General features: G+C 42.1%; 1 protein-coding gene across 2 annotated transcripts; it reads left to right on the top strand.

Moving 5' to 3' along the window:
• The first annotated feature begins 5,818 nt into the window (after window positions 1-5,818).
• On the top strand, window positions 5,819-26,413 carry LOC134356411 (uncharacterized). Of its 2 annotated transcripts, XM_063067345.1 has the most exons (7): window positions 5,819-5,957; window positions 6,200-6,520; window positions 14,004-14,282; window positions 15,495-15,605; window positions 16,089-16,135; window positions 25,552-25,659; window positions 25,748-26,413. In XM_063067345.1, exons 1-7 carry the CDS (start codon window positions 5,903-5,905, stop codon window positions 25,913-25,915), a joined length of 1,089 nt encoding a protein of 362 aa, XP_062923415.1. In that variant the 5' UTR covers window positions 5,819-5,902; the 3' UTR covers window positions 25,916-26,413. The 2 variants fall into 2 exon arrangements, with proteins under 2 accessions (XP_062923415.1, XP_062923416.1); XM_063067346.1 differs by lacking the exon at window positions 14,004-14,282.
• Window positions 26,414-26,807: the final 394 nt, after the last annotated feature.

Here is a 26,807-nt window from a genome sequence, read left to right as displayed (position 1 = left end):
CTTTGTCTACACTGCTTGTAATTTCCTCAAACACTGCAGTATGCTAATCGGGCAGGAAATTCCTTTCAGGAAATTATGGTGGCTTTGGCCAATCTTGTAATGTGCCTCCAGGTAGTCCGTTATCTCATCCCCAACAATCAATTCCAACAACTTCACAACGACTAACGGGTCTATGATTTCCTTTCTGCTGCCACCCACCTTTCTCAAATAGCGGAGTAACTTTCTCAATTTTTCAGTCATCCGGTATTATGCCAGAATCTATCGATTCTTGAAAGATCATTATTAATGACTCTGCAGTCTCTGCAGCTAGTTCTTGCAGACTCAAGGGTGCATTCCAACGGTTCTAGGAGACTTATCCACGCTCAGACCCTTAAGCGTCCTGAGCACCTTCTTACTCATAATGTTTACTGCACATACTTCATTTCCCTCCCACTCTTGAATGTCCGATATACTGCAGATGTCTTCCACTGTAAAAACTGATACAAAATACGCATTCAGTTCCTCTGTCATCTCTGAATCCCTCATTAAAATATCTGCAGCGTCAAAAATACTTTGACTGATAAAAACAAGCATCACTTAACCTTTGTTAACCGCACTATCGACTTGAAACACCTCACATTTATCAGGGTAAAAATAAACATCTTGTCAGCCCTGTGGATTTATCCACCCAAATTGGATCAGCATTTCAAGATCTCCTCCTTGTTAATCAATGCATGAGCTCATCGTTGTCAAGCTGAGTGCAACGACGCCAACGTCTTGTAAGATCTTTCTGATCTCTCTCGCTTCGATTAAAACTTGACCACTGTGATTATCATGACGACCAGTTTGGTCTACTGGCCTTATTATATCTGTAGAAATGTTGCTATTCCCCTTCTCAATGTCCGATAGCGCAAACTTCTGGCCTCATGATTTCGCTCTTTGGTGTCTCTTTCATTTCACACACTTGTCAAGTAACCCATTTGTTCTTTGTTGTCTTTATATTAGATAGCATAGAATAGTACAGCAGAGTGCAGGCCCTTTGGCCCACAATATTGTGCCAACCTTCAAACCATGCCTCCTATATAAGTCCCACATTAAATTCCTCCATATATCTGTCTAGTAGTCCCTTAAATTTAAGTAATGCATCTGCCTCCACCACTGACTCAGGCAGTGCATTCCACACACCAACCACTCTCTGAGTGAAAAAAAAAATCCTCTAATATCCCCCTTGAACTTCACACCCTTAAGTTTAAAACCATGTCCGCTTTTATTGGGCAGTTGTGCCCTGGCTAAGAGGCGCTGTCTATCTACTTTATCTATTCCTCTTAATATCTTGTATACTTCTATCATGTCTCCTCTCATCCTCCTTCTCTCCAAAGAGTAAAGCCCTTGCTCCCTTAATCTCTGATCATAATCCATGCTCTCTAAACCAGGCTGCATCCTGGTAAATCTCCTCTGTGCCCTTTCCAATGCTACCAGATCCTTTCTATAGTGAGGCGACCAGAACTAGACGGAGTACTCCAAGTGTGGCTAAACCAGAGTTTTATAGAGTTGCATCATTACCTCGAGATTCTTAAGCTCTATCTCTCGACTAATGAAACCTAACATCCCATAAGCTTTCTTACCTATCTACCCGTGCAGCAACTTTCAGGAATCTGTAGACATGTACCCCCAGATCGCTCTGCTCCTTCACACTTCCAAGTATCATGCCATTTACATTGTACCCTGACTTGGAGCTTGTCCTTCCAAGGTGTACCACGTCACACTTTTCTGAATTGAACTTCAGCTGAAACTTCTCAGCTCGCTTCTGCATCCTATCAATGTCTCCCTGCAATATATGCTATGTAGTTCTTTCTTATTTTAAGCCAGTCTTCAGATATCTCTCTATAGCAAAGGGTCAGTAAAACTGTTTGCCTTGTGTTTTATTCTGACAGGTACATTCAGACGTGGTACTCCCGAAATTTCTGAAGTCCTCATATTCATTTGCCAGAGAAGAACCTGAGCCAATACACCCTTTCCAATCCTGTCTGATAACGTCAAAATTGGCCATTCTCTGTGAAACACCCTGGAAAAGGTTTCACTGTTAATGTAGTGGTTTCTCTATGGCCGCAGTGTTTGGCTTATAACTAGAGATAACGGGGGTTTGGAAGTGCGGCGTCCAATGAGTGGAGAGTTTTACCCTCTCGTGTGCCCCACAGTGAAGAAGTTGCCGGCTTTTGTTCGGCAGGAGATGGAAAGAGAAGATGCCAGAACGGAGAGGAGGTTGACTGCAGACGGAGTGGACTTGTAATGTGTGTCGACGAGGCCCGGGGAAAATCGAATAAGAATAAACGGACGGGAAAATCGTGAGCTCCGACGTGCGCAATAGACTGTTTACTAAAAATGGGCCAATTTTCTTCTTTTTTTTTGTTTTCTTTGCTAGCCTTTCAGTCAAATTAAGTATTATAAACCTCAATCGTTTACTTGCATATGGTGTACAGTTCGTTATTTCGTAGTATTGATTTGTAACAGCGAAAACCATCACGCAGCATCCACACAAATGAGATTTCACCACTTTCGCGGGGGCGGCGACTGTCTTCTCCTAGACTAATGCAACCCGCCGAAACTAAGGGTTACATTTGTGAATGCATCGTTCCGGAATTGATTTCGTTGGATGCTGTGTGATTACCCTAAGCATTGAACCAGTGGGTTTTATGTTTTAAGTCTGTGCTAGTTTGGATGTGGCCGGCTGGATTGATGATGTTCATCCATGGGTGTTACAGGTAATTAATGCGTGCGAGTTGAGTGGGATAGATATTCGTAATCCGATGAATTGTTAATTCGCCAGGTAAATACTGTTAAAGCTGTCGGGAAAATTGTGATTGTAGAGTGGAGGAGCTTGATAAACCGGCGGGCACAGATCTCGTTTCACTGCAGACCAGCTCTGACGTAACAGCAGCGGAGCGGGCCGAAACACCAATGAGTTTCCCATAGCCGGGGTCGGAGATTTCAAAGACAGGGTTCTATTGTTTCTGAGAATTGAGGGGAAGGAGCGGCTGGTATTGTCTGTTACACTGTGGTGAATAGGGACACTTCAGGCGGGAATTTGAACGACAGGAAACACTGCGGAGAGTGAGCCTACGGGTACCTGAGCAGAGAGAGTCGTTGGGAATACTTCAAACAGACCCAGTGAAGGATAGCGAGGTGTATCGGTGAGGCGTGGGGGGCACATTTCTCGCAATATAGTAAGGAACACTCGAAAGCAAAGAACCCTATTTTTAAGGCTTAATGGGGCTAAGCTCCAGCGTATCGCTACTGATAGAAGGTATTTATACTGGAGACATACTTGAGACAGAGCCGCAAGTCACTTTCTTCTACCGTTCATTTTACAACCACAACGCCATTCAGTGCACTGGGTATCTGGGGTCTTATTGCGGCTGGTTATCCGTATGATGTTTACTTGTCAGTGAACCTAGAGCTTTCGGAGGCCGACGTGGGAGTGGCTGAGGGGCTTGATACGTTACCGCTAGGCTGTCTGGACGCCGTTGAGAAGGGCGGTGATTCAATTCTTGTGGAGACCAACACTCTTATAGTGATGAGGCTCATGGGAGCCTGTACCGAGAAAGCTGAACAGAGCTCCTTGAGAACATTGTCCGTTCACGCGGCTTTTCGAGCTGCTTTTGAGGAAGTGCGTGGCTGCATTGGGCTGGGAAACGAATTTAGACGAGAGACTGCGTGGCTCTTCAGTCCAAGCCAATCATGTTACGGCCTAGGGAAATATTCAGAGTAATGGAAAACCCCACATTTTCCGGAATGGCCGAGGGCGAGGCCTTCTTGGTGGATGCTCCGGAAGACCACGAAGAGGAGTCGGGAGTGCCTGTTGTGGAACTGGTGAGGCCCAAACTGCAGAAGCGCTCGATTGTAGAGGCGAACAAGATGGGACAGATTATCAGAAACACTTCTAAGTGGGAGGTCACATTCAAGCGGTGGCTTCCCCTGGTGCTTCTTTTCCCGGAAACGGTAATGCTTGTGTGCCTGTGAGACAAGCGGGGGAGAAATGATCTGCAAGGGGCGGAATGTTGACCGCTGAGTCATTCAACTTCGGGGGCTCCCAGGTACCAGCGGGTTAGAGGAGCAAGTTAATAGAGAAGATGTTGAAGCTGGAAGATGTCTTTTCCACTGACGAGTTTAATGTGGGTTGTTCCAAGAGCTCTCTTCACACTATGCGGGTGACCAAAGACACCCTATTCAGAGAGAGGTCACAGCAACTGGCTCCTGCAGATGTGGAAGACGTTCGGTAGCATTCTGTAAGTTGAAGGAAGCTGAGATCATCATCAAGTCCAGAAGCCCCTATGCGTCACACAATAGTGCTGGCCAGAAAGAGGAATGGAAAGGTATAGATATGTGTGGACATATAGGACTCTGAACATGCGTACCGTCTCCGGCCAATATATTGTCCCAAGTATCGAAGAAGCACTGGCCCGTCTGGGTCGTCCGAAGTGCTTTAGTGTGCTGGAGTTCAGGAGTGGATATTATCTGATCACCATGAGTGAGGCTGACAAAGAGAAGACGGCATTTTTATGTCACCTGGGATTCTTCAGGTTCGAAGGGCTGCCTAGGGTATATCGGGTCCGCCTGTAAACTTCCAGAGGGTCATGGAGCATATGAGCTTTCTTGAAGTACTGGTGTATCTGGATGAATGCATAGTGTGTAGGTCGACATTGGAAAAACATGAAGCGGAGCTCAGTCAAGGGACCAAGCGGTCCGAGTTGTAGGTAGGGACGAGTGATAGGACAGGGGAAGCCTTGCCAGGTAGACCAGAAGTATCCAAAGTAGTGTCGAAACATGAAGAGGTAGATGAGGGACTATGGAGGTCTCACAATCAGAAGGCTACCGGATAAGCTGGCCTATATAGTACTGGGGAAACGGGGTGTGGTCCAAATTGCTTTGGGGAGCAATGTCACTGCCTTTTACACCTGGATTGGACTTTGTGTTCTGACAGAAGGGATGGAAAATTATCTCAAAGTCATCAGGATATGACTAAGTTTAGTAGGTGGAGCGTGTTACGCCCTGGGAAAGGTTTCACTGCTAATCTAATGGTATCTGTGTAGCAACAGTGTTTGCGTTATGACTAACGGAAGCTTTGGAATGTGAGGCGTCTAATGGGGGGAGAATTTTTTTCCTGTATTCCTGAGAAATAGGGAGACGCGGCTTTTGTTCGGCGGAGGGTGTAGAGAGAAGAGAGAAGGACGAGGATATAGACTACAGGATGGCGTGGACTTGGAATGGGATCGGGAGTCGACAACAGCCAGGGGATAATGATGGAGAACGAACGGACGGGAAAATCGTGAGGTCCAACGAGTGCATTAGAATGTTTCCTTAAAATGGGCTTTTTTTTTAACTAAAACGATCGTCAAATTAAGGATCATAAAGCTCAATTATTTAATTGTATATGGTGAACTGTTCGTTATTTCGTGGTACTGATTTGTAACAGGTGAAAACATCAGGCAGCATCCACACAAAGGAGATTTCACCAACTGGCGGGGGCGACGACTGTCTTCTCCTAGACTAACGCAGCCCATTGAGCCTGGAGGTTACATCTAATTTAAATATGCATCCCAAGGAACAAACCTATCTTTCCGCATAATTATATTCAAACTAATGGAATTATCGTCGGATACAATTTTTCCGCAGACACATTTCTGTTACCTGCCCTGTCTCATTTTGTATCCTCCTGATAACATCTGTACCATTAGGTCGTCTGTTATTTTAAATGTCTCTATATCGCCGCAATGACGTCAAAGTGAAACCAAGATGTAAGGGTTGTGCAGTCTATTTGCAAATCCATTTCCACACGACCCTCGAACAGCTTCTCATCACTGTGCTATGTGATTGAACTTGGAAATACAGTTAATACTGTCTGATTTCATCACTTTTATTCACAATGCATATATTTCATAAGCTCCTTAATCTCTTCGTCCTGCAGATTGTGTACACAGGTATGTATACAATTCCGTCGTTGATCTGCAATAACGAGTTCGAGATATTCGGAATTGTTTGTGACGAGCAGCTGCCCAAGAAGTAAACCGCAGTTTTGGTATTTTAAATTGATTTACTTTACTCACAGTCGAATCGATCTATTTCAGTCACAGTGATATTATATATGCATATTTTATTTTAATATTTTTGTCAATAAAGCCAACCATTATACTCTGATAACTATTGTTTTTCATTCTGACAGTTGCTGACAGGGCCTCGATCACAGTGCGCCAGATTCCTGTGAACGAGACTAAGGCAGCGGGTGCAAATGTGTCAATTTACTGCACCTACCCAATCTTCGCTCAGAACGCAGCGGTGGCTGTTTACTGGTGGAAAGGGGGACAAGAAGGATATATAGATCCTACTGCAGACAGAAGGATAAGTATTATAACTACAGAGCAAGGTTCTGCCGAATTCCATATCTTCGACGTGAGATTCGGGGACTCTGGAATATTTTATTGCGGTGTGAGAGACTGGACAGGAAAGATTTCCAAAGGCAATGGCACGAACGTTATTGTACACGGTAATTCTTACTCGGCGTGTCTTAGACAAATTTAACTACTAAGTTAAACGGATCGCGTTAGATATTGATAAAGTACAATAAGAGACCGCCTCTCCATCCACAGTAGCATTCTTCATTTCGGGTTTCAATAACCACTGTTTACTGTTGGTGGAACAGTGGAATCTGGGAAAGAACATTGTTCTCTAATTTCATGTAATTTAATGTTCCTTTATATCTGAAGATACATTTCCTGTGATGTACATATAATGAAAGATTTATCTCGGTAGATGGGCAGTTAATGGACTAGAATGTTACATGTGCTAACTGAAATCATTTAATCAAATTCGAGACCTGTGAGTTACAGATGATGACCTGCCCTTCGTAAGTTAAGAGATCAGCCATTATCCGCAGAACATTAAAATCGATTCTGCAGAAGATCGAGGGCTTTGCCGGCTTATACGACGAATAAACTCATCGCGGGTTTGCAGCCGGGTACATATATCAATTGTAACCGATATCTCGATGTCATACTCTGCCATTCTTCGAAAAGCCCGAGAAGAGTTTATTTGGACACTCGAGTCTGTCTGTCCCTTTGCAAATAGAAAAATTGAATAAATGTTGCTCAGTCGTTAAGTCGAGTCCGATTCTTCGTGACATCCTGGACCTGGGAGTCCATAACTTTTCCATGGCAGGATGCGGAATTAGATTGATAGGCATTTCTTCCGGGTAGATACTGCTGCATTCCAGGCTGGGACCCGGCTGGGTTTGAACTCAGTTCCATCCGCCTTGAAGTCCAGTGCTGAAGCACTGAGGTAGTGTTCATTGGTTCATTATCCATGAGGAATCGGATGGCAGAGAGGAAGTAAAACGTCTTTGAATCGCTGAGTGTGTGTCTTCACGCTTCTATACCTCTTTCTCACGGTAATGATGAGAAAAGGACATATACTGGGTAACGGAAATCCTTAATAATGGACACAGCCCTCCCCAGACACTGCTCCTTGAAGATGTCTTGGATACTACGGGTGCTAGTACCCATGATAGAAAAGCCTCATTTTATAACTTACTGTAGCTTCTTTCGATCCAGTACGGTAATCGCTCCCCAGCACACCAGATGGTGATGTAACCTATCAAAATGCTCTCCTGGTACATCTGTAGAAGTTTTCGAGTGTCTTAGGTGACAAACCAAATCTCCTCAAACTTCCAGTGAAATATAGTCACTATCTTGTCCCCATTATGGCGATATCGATATACTCGGAACAGGTTAGATACGCAGAGATATTGACACCCAGGAGCTTGAAATTTCCCACTCTCTCGAAATCTGAGGTGTGGTTCATTATCCTTCGTCCTAGGGTTTCTGAAGTCCTCGGTCAACTTTTTGGTCTTATCGATGTTGAGTGCAAGGTGGTTGCTGCAACGCCACTCTGTTAGCTGATACAGCTCGCTCCTGTACGCCCTCCCCTCCCCATCAGAGACTCTGCCAACAGTTGTTGTATCATTACCAAACGTATTGATGACATTTAAGCTATGCCTAGCCACATAGCCCTGGGTATAGAAAGAGTAGAGCAGTGGGATAAGGACACATCCCAGTGCTGCGCCAGTGTTGATCATCTCTGAGGAGGAGTCATTAATACAAAGTGTGGTTTCAGGTTTGCAAGACGAAAATCAAATTGAAGGGGAAGTACAGAGGCCTATAGCTTATCGATATGATGGTGATAAATACGCTGTAGTCAGCGAATTGCAAACAGCATCGTGACAAGTTATTGGTATTGTCCTGGTGATCTAAGGCCGTCTGAGGAGCCGTTGATTGTGATTCTAGTCCTGTGAGCTGCCATATCTGCTGCCTTCAATTCTGATTCTTAAAAATACAGCAGGTGCACTATATGAATTACTCCGTCTGTAACTATTAGGAACTATTACACAGTTTTACAGCACCGTAGTGGTATTGATCGTGTTCTAGATCGTTCTCTGTTTTATTAAAAAAAACGTAGTTTATTATTCAGCTTAGAGTAGTTAATCTGTGCAACTCTGCCTAATGACGCAGTAGTGGCTACTTCAGTAAATATACTTAAGTCAAGGTTGGATAAGAGTTTTGCATAGTAGGGAATTAAATGTTATGGGAGAAATGCAGGTTGGTATGGAGATGAGCCCAAGATCAGATCAGCCATGATCTTATTGAATGATGGAGCAGACTTGATGGGTGAGAAAGTCTACTTCTGCTCCTATTTCTTATGATCTCATGCACTGAGTTAAACGGTAGAACGTGTCAAAAAGCAAAACAATGATATTAATTATTTTAAATATATTAAAGACTTCATGACATTGTGTGAGTTTCTGTCGTGAATGCGGTATAGCATGTAATATTAAGTTTTCTTGGAGGCAGCAATTGGTAAAATAAATGGCAGTATGTTTGTTCAGTATGGAGGACAGAACACATTAAATCACACAACTGAACTTTGTATATATAATTAATGCAACGTGTAACAAAAGGTGGTCCAAATGAGGTAAAGTTAGAAACACTTGTTACATTTAGAATTTCTAAATATTTAACTGTTGTAACCCTTTTTGCGATTGCATATCCTTGTTTAACAGCCCGGGGTAGGGACTGTGAACAGAATAAATACAAGTCTAAACAGTCACTGGGAAATGTATAATTTAATTTACTCATCGATGAAACCCGTAATTGCTGGTCAATTACGTATTACCATGTATTGGAAGCAACTTTTTCTTTTTTAGTTATGTGCCCTCTTTTCACCTTACGTCTGAATTACCGCATCGAGCTAGATTGCAAATTACCAAAGCACTATATTGTCCAAAAAGGGGCTGTATTATTCTTTTTGTTCCAACATCATTTTCAGGTCTTTCCCTCAACCTAGAGACGTTACCCATAAAGAAAAAAAAATCTTCTTGATATTCCATACTGAACCACAGGGAATTTTCATCATTTTGTCTTAACTTGCTGTAGGCTCAGAGACAACGCAAAAAACATATAGCCTCCAAAACAACGAATAAACGATGATCCGTGATTTTTTAAAAATAAATATTTCACCAGATTCATTTGAAAGTATGGAAAATAGTATAATATATTTGTCATATTTGCTTTATAAATGCTGTTCTGATCACAAGAGAATCGAAGATTTTAGCTTTATTCATCCACTGGATGAAAGACTGGATGAACTGGGCTTGTACTCGTTGGAATTTAGAAGATTGAAGGGGGATCTGATTGAAAAGTTTAAGATCCTAAAGGGATTGGACAGGCTGGATGCAGGAAGATTGTTCACGATGTTGGGGAAGTCCAGAACGAGGGGTCACAGTTTGAGGATAGAGGGGAAGCCTTTTAGGACCGAGATTAGGAAAAACTTCTTCACACAGAGAGTGGTGAATCTGTGGAATTCTCTGCCACAGGAAACTGTTGAGGCCAGTTCATTGGCTATGTTTAAGAGAGAGTTAGATATGGCCCTTGTGGCTACAGGGGTCAGGGGGTATGGAGGGAAGGCTGGGGCGGGGTTCTGAGTTGGATGATCAGCCATGATCATAATAAATAGCGGTGCAGGCTCGAAGGACCGAATGGCCTACTCCTCCATCTATTTTCTATGTTTCTATGTTTCTATGTTTCTTACTGCAATCCCTGCCTATTATTTAACTCCTGTTACCTATTCTTTTTGATTCCCTTGGTTTCCCCTGATTCCTGCATGTTCCAATATGCTGACTTCCACAATCTTGCGCTCTCAGTCCTCTGCGTCCTTCAATCATCTTTTGTTTATTCTTTAACCTGTTGTAATGTTATTTATTCCGGAAATATACGTTTACCACAACTTCTGGAGCCATACAAAGGCTCTGATGAATATCCTCCACAGAACATCCAGGTTTGTAGATTCAGGATGTAGACCAGGTAGAATCGGTGAATCGATTCCAAGGAAGGATTGAGTTGAGATTTGCAGTGGGTGGATACCGGTATTTTTTTCTTGAATTGGAAGCCTATGCTCTACCATAGGTTTTGGTTGTACTTATGTCGAAATATCACGGAATATTTTCAGATCTCGTCAAAACACAAACTTTTAGGTCTCTATCAACGTTTCCCGCAACCCTTTGTTTCAAACAATTCAAGCACATGTGTGACGGTGTGTTATTCTCAAGCGACACGGAACTTGCAGCGGGTTCAGAGAATTAGAAAATAGGGGTAGAACGTAGTATGTTAAATACGAAGAAATTTACTCTGAAACAACCAAAGAGAGGGGTCGAGCGTTTTGTCACTGGTGAGGGGTTGCAAGGGTTTGGTAGTCACTGAGTTCTGTTCTTATATGTGAATGTTACATCTGAACCACGTCCGGTGAGGAAAATCGCATACTGTCAGAGAGCAGCAAAATGAATGACGGAAGAAACAGTTTATTAAGGAAATAATGAAACCAAACATTATAAAAGACTACACCTGATATTACAAGGCATTATTGAAGGAATGACATTAAATGTCACTAAATAACTGACCCCGGAACAAGCTCACTACGCTGTGTTTAGATCATTAACGTTATTGATATAGTAATGTATTATTTCTATAGGCAACTGACGACTGGAAGTTTACTTTGAAATGATTCGCGTCTTAACGAGCTCAGGACAATGTCCGATTACAATCACTTCTTTCATGTTGTTGCTGAATCTGACCTAGCTACCCGAACGTCTGCGCCTCTTCTTAAATCGGATAATTTTCTTCTTCATAACGAGATCTAGAGAAACTCTGCCATGGACTCGGCCTAGAATGCTTGCGAAAGGAGGAGGTTTGGGCATGAAATAATACTTACGTTAATTTGGCTCGATTTCTTACATCTCTGATTTATTTCATTTCGCATTGCCCACCATAATCAATTTCCACTCCAAGCCGATTTAACAAAATTATATTTCCGTGGCGGCAAAGTCATGGTACTTTGTACCTTCTAACTTAAAAGTGCAAATGCAGATCGGCCATGATATTTCAGTCTGTTAGAAAACAAATTGTTTTTATTGCATATTAACAGACAGCAGAGAACTGCAGGAAACCTTTTTAACCGCTGCAATTCAAAGATTATTAAAATGCACAAAAATCATTTGATTTTTTTTTTCACACGACTCGTAGGTGTATACAACCAAGACGGACACTTCTCAACCCAAATCTGAAATGCCGAACAAACCACAATATCCCTGAACAGATTTTTTTGCAATTCATTCGCATGCCTGAATGTTTTTTTTTTGGGGGGGGGGGGCATTTTCATTTATCACGCTTCCTCAGCTTCCTTGTGCATGCCTTTACATGTACCAACTGCCAAGTGAGTAGAAAAAGGTACGTTTTAAGTTCAATTTAAACCTACGCCATTCATTTTAAGTCTATCTCTCCAGTTGCAGACACCGAGAATCTGGGAAGAAGACTCTGAATACCCATGTTATCTAGGTCCTTATAACTTTATAAGCATCTATCAGATCACCCTTCGACCTCCTTCTCTGCAGACCAAGAGTCGTAGATTCTCCATGTAAATGAAACCCTCCAGACCCAGTGTTGCACGCATTCATACCAGATTAATGACATCTGTGCTGTGGCTAGGCCAAGGGAACCGCGGAAAATATCTCTAGTGTGTTCTTAGCAACGACTTGTGCAATTTCTGACGTCCGAATTGTTGACCAGCAGGCAGGAATTTCAAATCGTCTTCTTCACCACATTACCCATCTGTGTCACTACCTTAAGGGATTAGCCACGTGCGGCACTAGGGTTCTGTTTACGTCAACCCTCCCTATGGAACTCCCAATTACTGTTTAAGCCTTGGTCGAATTTAATGTAGAAAATAGAACACATCGCACTGTTAAATATTTCCCGATGATTCTCGTATTTCAAACAGGTTTGTTCCGGGTACACATGTTGGAATAAGGAGTCTTAATGCAACACAGATTAGAGCGTTGTTGGATAACCAATCGCATGTGTGATGAATTCTGAGATATTTAATTATTGTCCTTATAGGAATCTGATCAGTTAGCATTTCAATGCCTGTCGATTATACAGAATGATGTTGTGCCGAACTACTTTCAGCCAATCATTGCAACAAGCACAAGTTCCATATCCTCTCCATATATACTGATTTCCACCTCCAGTCCATTCAGATAGATACCTTTATTCCGTTTCCTCTAAATAGTAACATATTATTAAGCCAGTTACGGAACAGTTGATACAACACTTTTTCCTTATTTAAAAGTGGCATTTTTATTTCTGTTTATAAATTGATCTGGTTTTCTCATTAAACCTAGTGTAGGATTTACACTGTGTACAAGAAGGAGATTTGTTCCATCAGCTTCTTGGGTTATTCTGTCGCTGCTGAATCACATTCTTAATTGAACGCTGTTTTCCTTAAATGGTTTTTGATAGTAACACAACTATTGTATTATGAATTACTCACCGCATCATTTTGCATCATTATGTCATTAAACAAAATCTCGGACGTCCTTCTGCATTGTAAGATTTTGGCCGTTAATCATACTAGATAGTGTAGCCCACCTTGCTTCCAAAGCCTCCTTCCCTTAAGTTTCTCCAAAAATAGTTAACCTGCGTTTTGTTATCAACTTTCCTCGCTTTGTTTTGACTCAATCTCGCCCACCTGATTGGTTCTATGGAACCAATACTAATCCGAAATGTGGAACTGGTATCTGCAGTGAAGGTCCCAAATTCAAGATTTAAGATTGCTTCATGTAATTCCTGTACCCAATTATAAAGGAGAATGAAATAATTATTACGCAGGATCTGATAGAATGCAAATAAACACTTGATAACAACACAATTACTATAAAATACGTTAGCTAAGAGAAGTTTGCTCTACCATCAAATTATTTTTTCGATGTAACACGTTGTAAGGTTATTGACGTGACTAAACCTGCATATATTTTCAATCGGTATGAAAAGTCGATGAAAAATATAATGGGATTCAAACTGAATTCAGTATTTCCAGAAATAATTCATTTGTTTGTGCAATTGGTAGTGGGGTTCTGTTGTTTTGACGTATAACAATTACGACATATGGAACATTAGAAGAATTACGAAGACCTAAGCCGAAATGTTTTACAGCACAACACATTAAAGAACGAGCAGAAAGTTCTCACAATGTAAATTCAATAATTTATAAAATGTGAATTTAAGATTAGACAAACTAACAGAAACAAACTAATCTTATTGTAGCTTTTTGCATGTGGAATAAAGATAAATAAATAGTGGTCACGGAGTCATGGGGTAACGCAGAAAGCTTTTATTTAATTTATCCTTGATACCTTCACCTGAAACTTCAGTGTTCTATTCAATGAAAAAATAAAAACTAATGAAAATGTATATCGCCACATAAAACGTCATGCTAAAATACGTAAACTGCTTGACTTGGGATGAATGTTTTCAAGTTAAATTCAAATTAACACTCCAAGTTGTGAAGTATATTTTTCTGTCAGCGATTATTTTCTCTGATAAAGGCGCGTTTAGAGATTTTACCTCTTTTTCAACCATTTGCAGTTCCGCCGGCGCCGTTGAAAATCACCGAAGTGAACGTTCCTTCCGTGGCTCTGACGTGCACAACTGCTGCTTTTTTTCCGAAGGGCTATGAGCTCATATGGTATAAAAATGAAGTCGAAATCACTTCTGGAATACATACCACACAAATGCAGAACAAGGAGGGATTATATCTAGTTTCAAGCTCCCTTAATGTAATAGAAAGCTGGTCTGTTTATACTTGCCATGTGTTTCATGAATCTATGAAGGCGCCAGCCTCCGAGTCATATAGAATCGGACTAGGTAAGAGGCTTATATTCTCAACCGCATGTTTTATGTCTGGCATTTATCAATTCATCACAAACAGAGAGGAAGGGGACATATTCAAAGGGGGAAAGGGAAATGTAAGGCACTGGCTATGCAACGAAGAGTGAGATATCATATTATCCTGCTGCTGTTTCCTGCTTCATGGAATAATATGCAAAAATAAATGGCGTAACTCCTTTACTTTTGCAGATCAAGGTTTTCTAAATCCCTGTTATCGGCAATGCAGACTTGTTTTTTTTTAATCTTATTTTATCTGAGCTCCACTTTGCACAATCAGATTCACTGAATTATATGATCACTGAATTATATGACCTGAAATGCGTTTTTGTTTGGCAGCAGTACAACGCAGTCATCGAGCTACTACAAGTTACATATATAAATCAGTAGTACAAAAATGTTCGCGTAAGGAAAGAAAATGTTTCACAATCGGTGTGCGTGGGTCTTCAGTCATCTCCTCCACGACGGAGCAAAGTGAAGAATGCATGCACTTTCGACTTTATCTCTAACAGAAATAGACTTTCCTGGATCCTCTCTAACGCGTCACATTCTCACTATACTGGAGCACAATATTACAATATCACAGACCATAGTTTAATGAAAATGCAGCATTAGGGTTCACTTCACTTCTTTTAGATTCCATATTTCTACCGACGAATGGCATAATCCTTATTATCAACTTCGCAACTTACCCTGACATGTTATTATCAATAAACGTAAGCAGTTTTTCCCTTCATCTGGTTTAAAACAACATGTTGCTATCACAAGTTCTGCACACTAAGCTGCTACACCTTATGTTAGCCTGCCTGTTCATTATATCAGAGTACGTATCTGCTAAACTTTGCCGGCACAATTCACAACACGACCTAGAAATTCTGTTTTGCGCCATCTTATTCTTTGACCTGAGATCGCTTGTGTATATTTTCCAGCCCTCGCTTCAATTCATGCCTTGTCAACTTATTCAACAGTACAGAATTATAGATGACAACAAGAGGAATTAAATGTTGATGTTATTACTTAATGTTCTACGTATAATCCACTTTTTAATTTCAATTTGTGATTTATTACTAAGGCAATGAGGTCAAGATGTGAAAGAAAATATGGATCGGTTTCTTTACGACGGTGATGCACGTGATTCAATTGTTTAATCTCTGTAAAATGCTAATGCTTGACTTCTATTGCACACCTCAGAAAGCAGACACCAGTTCATCTTCATCCTGACGGGTGCACTTGCAGCCTGCGGAGTCATTATCCTCGCGCTGTTGTTACTTATCAGGCGTTTCAGAGTAGACAGGACTGAAGGTAAGACGTTACATCGCCCTGGCCCATATTTAGTTTCACTAGCATATTGGAGTTGAAATGGCTGTGAGAAGGGTAAAGCATCCATGAGGAGAAATAGGTTTAGGTAGATGTGCTTGAGAGTCTATCTGACAGCTGAGTGTTGTGTGCAGAACAAGATGTAAAACGCATTTTACTCAATGTTACTGAATTTTGCAACAACTAAAAACGGTATTGTTAACTCTGCAAGAAGTGTTACAAATTTAGCGTGTTCTTTGCCGCAGGACAACATAAGTAAGCCACAGAGTCTGAATAATTCTACCCAGTACACTAGGTGAATTTTTATCAGCAGTAATATCAGCATTGGGTGGTTTGATAAAATGACAAAATGGCATCAGATCACTGGCCTATTTCGAACGGATCTGGTAGCTGCTGGAATATTCAATAAGATTCGGTGCGCCTGTTCACATGCTGAGGATGAAATTGGTCACTTTTTATTTCCTCTAGTCGCAGCGGAAAATGATGAGAACTTAAGTCGCTACCAGGAAAATCAGGTAAGATTAATATTATTATGACATATACAAGGGTTTACATATTCTGTACATACATCCAATATCAGTAGCACATAATTAGAGCAACAGGATGGCTGTCACTTTGCGTGTAACACCTTATGTTCTAGGATCGCATGGTTCATTTTTGTTTTGTATCTCTGGCTTATGTAGTGCAGCATCTTCAGCGATATATTTATTCAGAGGAGTTTCACAAGGACGATTCCAGGAATGAAAGCTGTCTCACACGAGGGAAGTTTGATGGCTCTGGGTCTGCACTTGCTGGAATTCAAAAGGCTGAGGGGGATCTCACTGAAACCTTTCGAATGTTGAAAGGCCTAGACAAAGTTGATGTGGAAATGATGTTTCCCGTGGTCGGAGAGTCTCGGACAAGACAGCAAAGCCTCAGGATAGACGGGCGCCCTTCCAGACCGAGAGCCGGAGAATGTTCTATAGCCGAAAGTTGTGAATTTGTGGATTTTTTTTTTTTCTGCATATCGCTGTGTAGGCCAATTCATTAGGTGTATTTAAGGCAGAGATGGACAGGCTCTTGATTGAACATGGCATCAAAAGTTACGGGAAGAAGGCCGGGAACTGGAGTTCAGGAGAAGAAAATAAATGATAGGCATGGTTGAACGGCAGAGCAAACTCGATGGGCCAGATGGCTTAATTCTGCTCCTATGTGTTATGGTCTTCTGGTCTTATTCAGGAACCCCCAAGACACTACATTTGATATTTTAACTAATCAGGCTGAATCTGCGTGAATCATTTTACTTGAGTCCAGTCATTTTCTAATTGGACATTAATACTAACAAAATAAAGGTTAGGTCAGTAGCTAGTGCAGTGGCATGTAATTGTTTGGACACCCCTGGTCAAAATTTATTTTACTGTGAATAGTTAAGTGAGTACAAGATGAGCTGATCTCCAAAAGTCATAAAGTTAAATATGAAACATTCGTTTCAACATTTTAAGTTTAGAGTATTATTGTTGTTTTGTACAATTTTAGAGTGAAAAAAGGAAAGGAGACAAAAGGTCGCGATTTTGTGGAATTTGTTGCCACTTATAGCTGTGGAGGCCAGGTCATTGGTTGTATTTAAGGCAGAGATGGATTGATTCTTGATTGAGCATGGCATCAAAGGTTACGGGGACAAGGCCGGGAACTGGAGTTGAGGAGGAGAAAATAAAGCAGAGCAGACTCGATGGGCCAGATGGCTTAATTCTACTCTGTGTCTTATGGTCTTATGGTCTTATTCAGGAGCTGTTGAAGTTCCTGTTGCATTTGATATTTTTACCTAATCGGACTGAACCTGCGTGAATCATTTTACTTGAGGCCCATAATTTTCTATTTGGGCATTCGTACTAACAAAGTAATGTTTAGGACAGTCGATGGTGCTAATATTTGAGAGACTATGGTGTCGACGTCGTCAGATCCCACGACATGGGCATCATCTTTAGAACGTGTCGACATCATAATCTGTCAGAATTCAGCACTAGACGCTCTTCTATTTATTTCGTTAGTATACACACACACACACACACACACGTACACTTGCAAAGTGTATGGTTATGCACATTGGCAGAAGAAATAAACGAACAGACTATTATTTAAATGGGAAGAGAATTCAAACTTCTGAGATGCAACAGGACAGGGGAGTCCTCGTGCAGGATACCCTTAAGGTTAAACTCCAGGTTGACTCGGTGGTGAAGAGGGCGAATGCAATGTTGGCATTTATTTCTAGAGGAATAGAGTACAGGCGCAGGAATGTGATGTTGAGGCTCTATAAGGCGCTTGTAAGACCTCACTTGGAGTACTGTGGGCACTTTTGGTCTCTTTTTTTAAGAAAGGATGTGCTGATGTTGTGGAGGGTACAGAGAAGATTCACTAGAATGAGTCCGGGAATGAGAGGGTTAACATGTGAGGTGCGTTTGTCCGCTCTCGGACTGTATTCCTTGGAGTTTAGAAGAATGAGGGGGACCTCATAGAAACATTCTGAATGTTGAAAGGCATGGACAGAGTGGATGTGGCAAAGTTGTTTCCCATGATGGGGGAGTCTGGAACGAGACGGCATGACTTAAGGATTGAAGGGCGCCCATTCAGAACAGAGATGCGAAGATTTTTATTTTAGCCAGAGGGTGGTGAATCTATGGAATTTGTTGCCACAGGCGGCAGTGGAGCCAAGTAATTGGGTGTATTTAAGGCAGAGATTGATATGTATCTGAGCAGTCAGGGCATGAAAGGTTATGGTGAGAAGGCGGGGAGTGGGACTAAATTGGAGAATGGATCAACTCATAATAAAATGGCCGAGCAGACTCGATGGGCCAAATGGACGAATTCTGCTCCTTTATCTTATGGTCTTATGGTCTTTATATATATTATATTTTTATGTCATCATCATATCGATGCAATTACAAGGAAGGCATGGCAGAAACTATATTTGATTTGGAGTTTGAAGAGATTCGGCATGTTATCAAAGATACTAGCAAGTCTGTAGAGATATACAGTGCCATGCAAAAGTTTTGACACCCCAGTCAAAATTTATGTTACTGTGCATAACTAAGCGAGTTAAAGATGACACATTTATTTAAAATTTAAACAGGATTACTTTTTCATTTCCATCGTTTGCAGTTTCAAAATAACAAAAAAATAAAAGGTCACGAAATAAAAGTTTGGGCACCCTACATGGTCAGTACATAGAAACACCCCCTTTGGCAAGTGTCACAGCTCGTAATCGCTTTTTGTAGCCAGCTAAGTGTCCTTCCGTTGTTGGGGAGATTTTCGCCAATCCTCCATGCAAAAGGCTTGTAGTTCTGCGATATTCTTGGGCAATCTTGAACACACTGCTCCTTTGAGGTCTATCCATAAATTTTCGATGATGTGTAGGTCGGGAGACTGTAAGGGTAATGGCGAAACTTTCAGCTTGCGCCTCTTAAGGTAGTCCGTTTTCGATTTTAATGCGTGTTTAAGATCATTATCCTGTTGTAGAAACCATCCTCTTTTCCTCTTCTGCTTTTTTGCAGACGGTGTGATGTTTGCTTCCATTATTTGCTGGTATTTAATTGAATTCGTTCTTCCCTAACTATTGAAATCCTTCCCGTGCCCCCGGCTGCAACACAAGCTCAAAGCATGATCGATCCACCCCCGTGCTTAACAGATGGAGAGGTGTTCTTTTCATGAAATTCTCCACACGTTTTTCCCAAGCATACCTTTGCTTATTGTGGCCATAAAGTTCTATTTTAACTTCATCAGTCGACAGAACTTGTTTTCAAAATGCATCACGCTTGTTTAGATGTTACTTTTCAAACGTGTGACGCTGACGTTTGTGGTGAGGATGCCGGAAAGGTTTTGGAGAACAAAGGATGTAGAATTGGATGAAAAGTACCCCTCTCCAACTGTTAAGCGCGGGGTTGGACTAAGCATGTTTTGGGCTTTGTATTACAGCCAGTGACATGGGGAACATTTCACTTGTAGGGGGAAGAATGAATTCAATTAATACCAGCAATTTCTGGAAGCAAACATCACACCGTCTGTAAAGAAGCTGAAGATAAAAAGAGGATGGCTTCTACAACAGGACAATGATACAGGGACTAAGGATCGATTAAGTGGAATCGATCTGTGATTATTAGTGCATGAAAGAGCGACCCTGTGAAGTCTACCAGTGTGTCTAACACTTGCCTGGTTTGGTAGATTATCACTTGAAAACGGCGCTCTGAAGTTGGTCACGTTTGGCCAACTTGGAAGTTTGGGAGGGCATCGAAGAGGATCGACGACACCTGTCTACTTGGATTACGAGTCTCTCTCTCTCTCTCTCTCTCTCTCTCTCTCTCTCTCTCTCTTCAATCCCGTGGACAGAACTGAACATCCTTACCACACTATCGTAAGACTGTATCAATTACCATCTAAGTTTGAAGAAGTTTGGGTTTTGTATTTAAACACCCATATATGAATAAATACTAACCTGTTTGATTTTCTGGCTTTATGTTACTCTATTACGTAGTTACTAATACAATAGTGTTAGTTAACAGCAAAACCACACTCCAGGTGTCTTCCATTTTACTGGTTCTTTTAAGCACGTTACGGGGTATGTCATGGGTGGAAATCCCCCAAAGAAGAATGGAAAGACTCTTAGCTGTCTGCAAAAAGCGTTTACAAGCTGTGATACTTGCCAAAGGGGTTGTTAGTAAGTACTGACCAAGCAGGGTGGCCAATCTTTTGTTTCAGGCCCTTTTGTTATTTGGAAACTGTAAAAGATGGAAATAAAAATGTAATACTATTACAGTTACAGCAAAGATGGGTAATGAAGCAGGATCTTCTTTTGAGTCAGTATGGGTGGAAGTCAGGAACAGGAAGGAAGCAGTTACTCTATTGGGGGTATTGTATAGGCCCCCTGGTAGCAGCAGAGACACAGAGGAGCAGATTGGGTGGCGGATTTTGGAAAGGTGCAAATATATCAGTGTTGTTGTCATGGGTGACTTTAACTTCCCTAATATTGATTGGCACCTGATCAGGTTCAAGGGTTTATATGGGGCAGAGTTTGGTAAATGTGTCCAGGACGAATTCCTGTCACAGTATGTGGACACGACGACTATGGGAAATGCCATACTAAATCTATTACTAGGAAATGAACAGGATCAGGTCACAGAACTCTCAGTGGGTGAGCACTTGGGGGACAGTGACGACCACTCCCTGGCCTTTAGCATTATCATACAAAAGGATAGAATCAGAGAGGACAGTTTTTTTTTAATTGGGGAAGGGCAAATTATGAGGCTAGTAGGCTAGAACCTGCGGGTGTGAATTGGGAAGATGTTTTTGAAGGGAAATGTACCATGGACATGTGGTCGATGTTTAGATATCTCTTGGAAGACGTAAGGGATAAACTTGTCCCGGTGAGGAAGATAAAGAATGGTAGGGTGAAGTAACCATGGGTCACAAGTGAGGTGGAATATCTAGTCAGGTGGAAGAAGGCAGCATACATGAGGTTTAGGAAGCAAGGATCAGATGGGTCTATTGAGGAATATAGGGAAGCAAGAAAGGAGTTTAGGAAGGGGCTGCGAAGAGCAAGAAGGGGGCATGAGAAGGCCTTGGCGAGTAAGGTAAAGGAAAACCCCAAGACATTCTTCAATTATGTGAAGAACAAAAGGATGACATGAGTGAATGTAGGACTGATTAGAGATAAAGGTGCGAAGATGTGCCTGGAGGCTCTGGAAGTGAGCGAGGTCCGCAATGAATACTTCTCTTCGGTATTCACCAATGAGAGGGAATTTGATGATGGAGAGGACAATATGAGTGAGGTTGATGTTCTTGAGCATGCTAATATTAAGGGAGAGGATGTGTTGGAACTGTTAAAATACATTAGGACGGATAGGTCCCCGGTGCCTGACGGAATATTCCCCCAGGCTGCTCCGTGAGACAAGGGAAGAGATTACTAAGTCTCAGGCTAGGATCTTTATGTCCTCGTTGTCCACAGGAATGGTACCAGAGGATTGGAGGGAGGCGAATATCGTCCCCTTGTTCAAAAAAGGTAGTAGGGATAGTCCGGGTAATTATAGACCAGTGAGCCTTGCGTCTGTTGTGGGAAAGCTGTTGGAAAAGATTCTTCGAGATAGGGTCTATGGGCATTTAGAGAATCATGGTCTGATCAGGGACAGTCAGCATTGCGTTGTGAAGGGCAGATCGTGTTTAACAAGCCTGATAATGTTCTTTGAGGAGGTGACCAGGCATATAGATGAAGGAAGTGCAGTGGATCTGATCTTTATGGATTTTAGTAAGGCATTTGACAAGGTACCACACGGTACCTTCAGAAAGTCAGAAGGAATGGGATCCAGGGAAGTTTGGCCAGGTGGATTCAGAATTTGCTTGCCTGCAGAGGGTAGAGGGTCGTGGTGGAGGGAGTGCATTCAGATTGGAGGATTGTGACTAGTGGTGTCCCACAAGGATCTGTTCTTGGATCTGTACTTTTCGTGATTTTTATTAACGAACTGGATGTGGGGTTGAAAGGGTGGGTTGGCAAGTTTGCAGACGACACAAAGGTTGGTGGTGTTGTAGATAGTGTAGAGGATTGTCGAAGATTGCAGACAGACATTGACATGATGCAGAAGTGGGCTGAGAAGTAGCAGATGGAATTCACCCCGTAGAAGTGTGAGGTGGTACATTTTGGAAAGATAAACTCCAATGCAGAGTACAAAGTAAGTGGCAGGATGAATGGTAGTGTGGGGGAGCAGAGAGATCTGGGGCACATGTCCACAGATTCCTGAAAGTTGCCTCACAGGTGGATAGGATAGTTAAGAAAGCTTATGGAGTGTTAGCTTTCATAAGTCGAGGGATAGAGTTTAAGAGTCGCGATGTAATGATGCAGCTCTATAAAACTCTGGTTAGGCCACACTTGGAGTACTGTGTCCAATTCTGGTCGCCTCACTATAGGAAGGATGTGGAAGCATTGGAAAGGGTGCAGAGGAGAATTACCAGGATGCTGCCTGTTTTACAGAGTATGCATTATGATCAGAGATTGAGGGAGCTAGGACTTTACTCTTTGCAGAGAAGGAGGATGAGAGGAGACATGATAGAGGTGTACAAGATAATAAGAGGAATAGATAGAGTGGACAGCTAGCGCCTCTTCCCCAGGGCACCACTGCTCAATACATGAGGACATGGCTTTAAGTTAAGGGGCGGGAAGTTCAAGGGGGGTATTAGAGGAAGGTTTTTTATTCACCGAGTGGTTGGTGCGTGGAATGCACTCCCTGAGTCAGTGGTGGGGGCAAATACACTCGTGAAGTTTAAGAGACTACTAGACAGGTATATGGAGGAATTTAAGTTGGGGGGTTATATGGGAGGCAGGGTTTGAGGATCGGCACAACATTGTGGGCCGAAGGGTCTGTGGTATTCTATGTTATATGTTCTATGTAATCTTGCTTAAAATATTAAAGAAATGTGTCATCTTTAATTTTATTCCCTTATGGAAGCCAGGTAATCTATTACTCGCTCTGCTATTCACATAACAGCAATTTTGACCGGGGTGCACTGGCTGTTAGGGCTATGGCTTGTCACAATCATCGTTAGCAAACGCAAGGTGATACAAATTGCAAAGCTTCATAAATGCCCTGACTACTCAATCCCTGTCGCTACAAAAGCATCCATGGGCTCCTATAAGCAGCGACCTAGCACTCTGAAAATTAAATTAAATAACGCCCACAAAGCTGGAGAAGGGAAGGCTATAGGAAGATAGCGAAGCGTTTTCGGGTAGCTGTTTCCTCAGCTTGTAATGTAATTAGGAAATGACAGTTAACAGGTACAGTGGAGGTCAAATTAAGGTCTGGAAGACCAAGAAAACTTTCCGAGAGAACTGCTCGTAGGTTTGCTAGAAAGGCAATCAACACTCACATTTGACTTCAAAAGACGTTCAGGAAGATTTAGCAGACTCTGTGGTGGTTCACTGTTCTACTGTGCAGCGATATCTGCACAAATATAACCTTCATGGAGGAGTTATCAGAAGAAAATGTTTCCTGCGTCCTCACCATTAAAAGTCAGCATCAGACGTTTGCAAAGTAACATCTAAACTAGCCTGATGCGTTTTGAAAACAAGTCCTCTGGACTGATGAAGTTAAAATAAAACTTTTTCGCCGCAATAAGCAAAGGTATATTTGGAGTAAAAAAAAAAGGGTGAAGAATTTCCTGGAAAAAAAACATCTCTCCAACGGTTAAGCACGGGGTGGATTCATCATGATTTGAGCTTGTGTTGCAGCCAACGGCACGGAGAGCATTACACTGGTAGAGGGAGGAATGAATTCAATTACATACCAGCAAATTCCGGAAGCAAACATCACACAGTCTTTAAAAAAGCTGAAGATGGAAAGAGGATGACTTCTACAACAGGATAATGATCCTAAACACACTTGAAAGTCCTCAATAGAATACCTCAAGAGGCGCAGCTGAGGATCTCGTCATGGCCCTCACAGTCCCCTGACATAAACATCATCGAAATTCAAAAGAGCAGTGCATGCAAGACGGCCCAAGAATCTCACAGAGCTAGATACCTGCCAAAGTGGTTGGTACTAAGTACTGACAGGCTGGGGGCCCAAACTTTTGCTTCGGGCCCTTTTCCTTTGTTTTTTTTTGTTATTTTCATTCTGTAAAAGATGGAGATAAGAAAGTAATCATGCTTAAAATATTAAAGAAATGTGTCATCTTTAACTTTATGTCTTTTCGAAATCAGGTCATCTTTTACTCGCTTATTCACAGTAACAGAAATTTTGAATAGGGATGCCCAAACATTTGCATGCCACTGTATATATAGGCACATACACGAGCTCACCAACTGTTTAGGAAAATCAGACGGACTGTTTATTTTCCGTATACATTTATATCTTCCAATATCTGTCAAGTAATGATGCGTTTTACAAGGATACAATGCACTAGGACCCAAAGGAGGTAGGATCGCTCCCTACACAACTCCCTTGTCCATTCGTCCCCCCCCCCCCCCATCCCTCCCCACTGATCTCCCTCCTGGCACTTATCCGTGTAAGCGGAACAAGTGCTACACATGCCCTTACACTTCCTCCCTTACCACCATTCAGGGCCCCAAACAGTCCTTCCAGGTGAGGCATCACTTCACCTGTGAGTCGACTGGGGTGATATACTGCGTCCGGTGCTCCCGATGTGGCCTTCTATATATTGGCGAGACCCGACGCAGACTGGGAGACCGCTTTGCTGAACATCTACGCTCTGTCCGCCAGAGAAAGCAGGATCTCCCAGTGGCCACACATTTTAATTCCACATTCCATTCCCATTCTGACATGTCTATCTACGGCCTCCTCTACTGTAAAGATGAAGCCACACTCAGTTTGAAGGAACAACACCTTATATTCCGTATGGGTAGCCTCCAACCTGATGGCATGAACATTGACTTCTCTAACTTCCGCTAGGCCCCACCTCCCCCTCGTACCCCATCTGTTACTCTTTTTTATGCACACATTCTTTCTCTCACTCTCCTTTTTCTCCCTCTGTCCCTCTGAATATACCTCTTGCCCATCCTCTGGGTCACCCCCCCCCCCGTCTTTCTTCCCGCACCTCCTGTCCCATGCTCCTCTCGTATCCCCTTCTGCCTATCACCTGTCCAGCTCTCGGCTCCATCCCTCCCCCTCCTGTCTTCTCCTATCATTCTGCATCTCCCCCTCCCCCTCCAGCTTTCAAATCCCTTACTCACTCTTCCTTCAGTTAGTCCTGACGAAGGGTCTCGGCCTGAAACGTCGACTGCGCCTCTTCCTATAGATGCTGCTTGGCCTGCTGCGTTCACCAGCAACTTTGATGTGTGTTGCTTGAATTTCCAGCATCTGCAGAATTCCTGTTGTTTACGATTAATCTTGTTTTCTGTCCACAGTGTGTTGGTTATTGCAGAGTTAATTGAAGTATAAAAAATTGTTTTTCTCAGGCTTCAGAAAGCCAGGATATCGGCAGTCCTTCCTATGCAGATCTAAATTTTAGAAGGGATAATAAAAACAAGAAAGTCAGATATGAAGCCGAACGCACTAATGCACTGGTAAGATAAAAGAGAGAGTTCACTGCACAAATCAGTTTTTCAAAGTACTGGATCAGCAGCTCTTTATCTCTAATTATTGTTTCCATAGATCATACAAGGAACTGAGGATAAATTGATGTATGCATGTGTGGATGTCGCCGCTTCTCAGAAAAACGCAAGAAGAGTGCAGAAGACTCATGGGACCGAGTATGCAGGAATAAAGATAAAGGAAGAGGCGAGACATCTGGAAACGAAAAGAGCACCATATAGCCATTGATAATTGTATTAAACGTTACGGGCCATCGTGGTGTCCCAAGATCAATCATACTCTGTTACTGTTTCGTAACAACTGTGGAGTAAGCATAGGATTTTAATGAGACATCACCAAGTCCAAGAAAACAAAAAAAAGCTACAATTAATGGACCATTGCATCGGAGATTGTATTCAGCTCAGCATTTGTATAGAAACGAAAGCCCTATTAACAGCCTTGAGCCCGCATCACACGACATTTTCCTATGTAATTCATAGTTCAAATAGATTTTAAGTGTTGGCTGTATCTGCTTCCACAACCTTCCGGGAAGCTCATCCTACTACACCCTATTACTTAAATACACACTCTTCTTATGAAATTCAATACCATCATTTCAAACAGTTCTTCTCAAGTTCTGGACTCCCCTGCCGTAGTAAAATTACACTGTCTATCTGGATTACATGTGTCTCTCATACGTAAATAAACTTCCACAAAATCATCCTCAACTTCGTAATCCGAACCTATCCAACTGCTCCTTACAACAACATTTCACTATTTCAGACATCATCTATGATTCTCTTCTGATATCTCACCACCCTTCCACGTCTTGCAGAGAACGTAAATCTTCAGAATGCATTAGCTTATATTTTGTCCAGCTGCGAAATGACGTCGACACAAATTAAGCTGGAGGGGTAGGGAGTGCTGAGGAAGCAATGCGACTGCAGCAGGACTTAGACAAATTCGGAGAATGGCAAAACAGTACAGTACTGGGAAATGATTGATAATGCATTTTCGTAAAAGGAACAATACTGCGGACTATAATCTAAATGAAGAGAAGGTTCAAACATGAGAGGTGCAAATAGATTTCGGAGTACTCGTGCAAGACTGCCACGTTGAGTTTGTGGTAAAGAAGGCAATG

Source organism: Mobula hypostoma, chromosome 14, assembly GCF_963921235.1.
Source record: "Mobula hypostoma chromosome 14, sMobHyp1.1, whole genome shotgun sequence".
Lineage (NCBI taxonomy): Eukaryota > Metazoa > Chordata > Chondrichthyes > Myliobatiformes > Myliobatidae > Mobula > Mobula hypostoma.
This window is presented reverse-complemented; position numbering and strand designations above follow the sequence as displayed.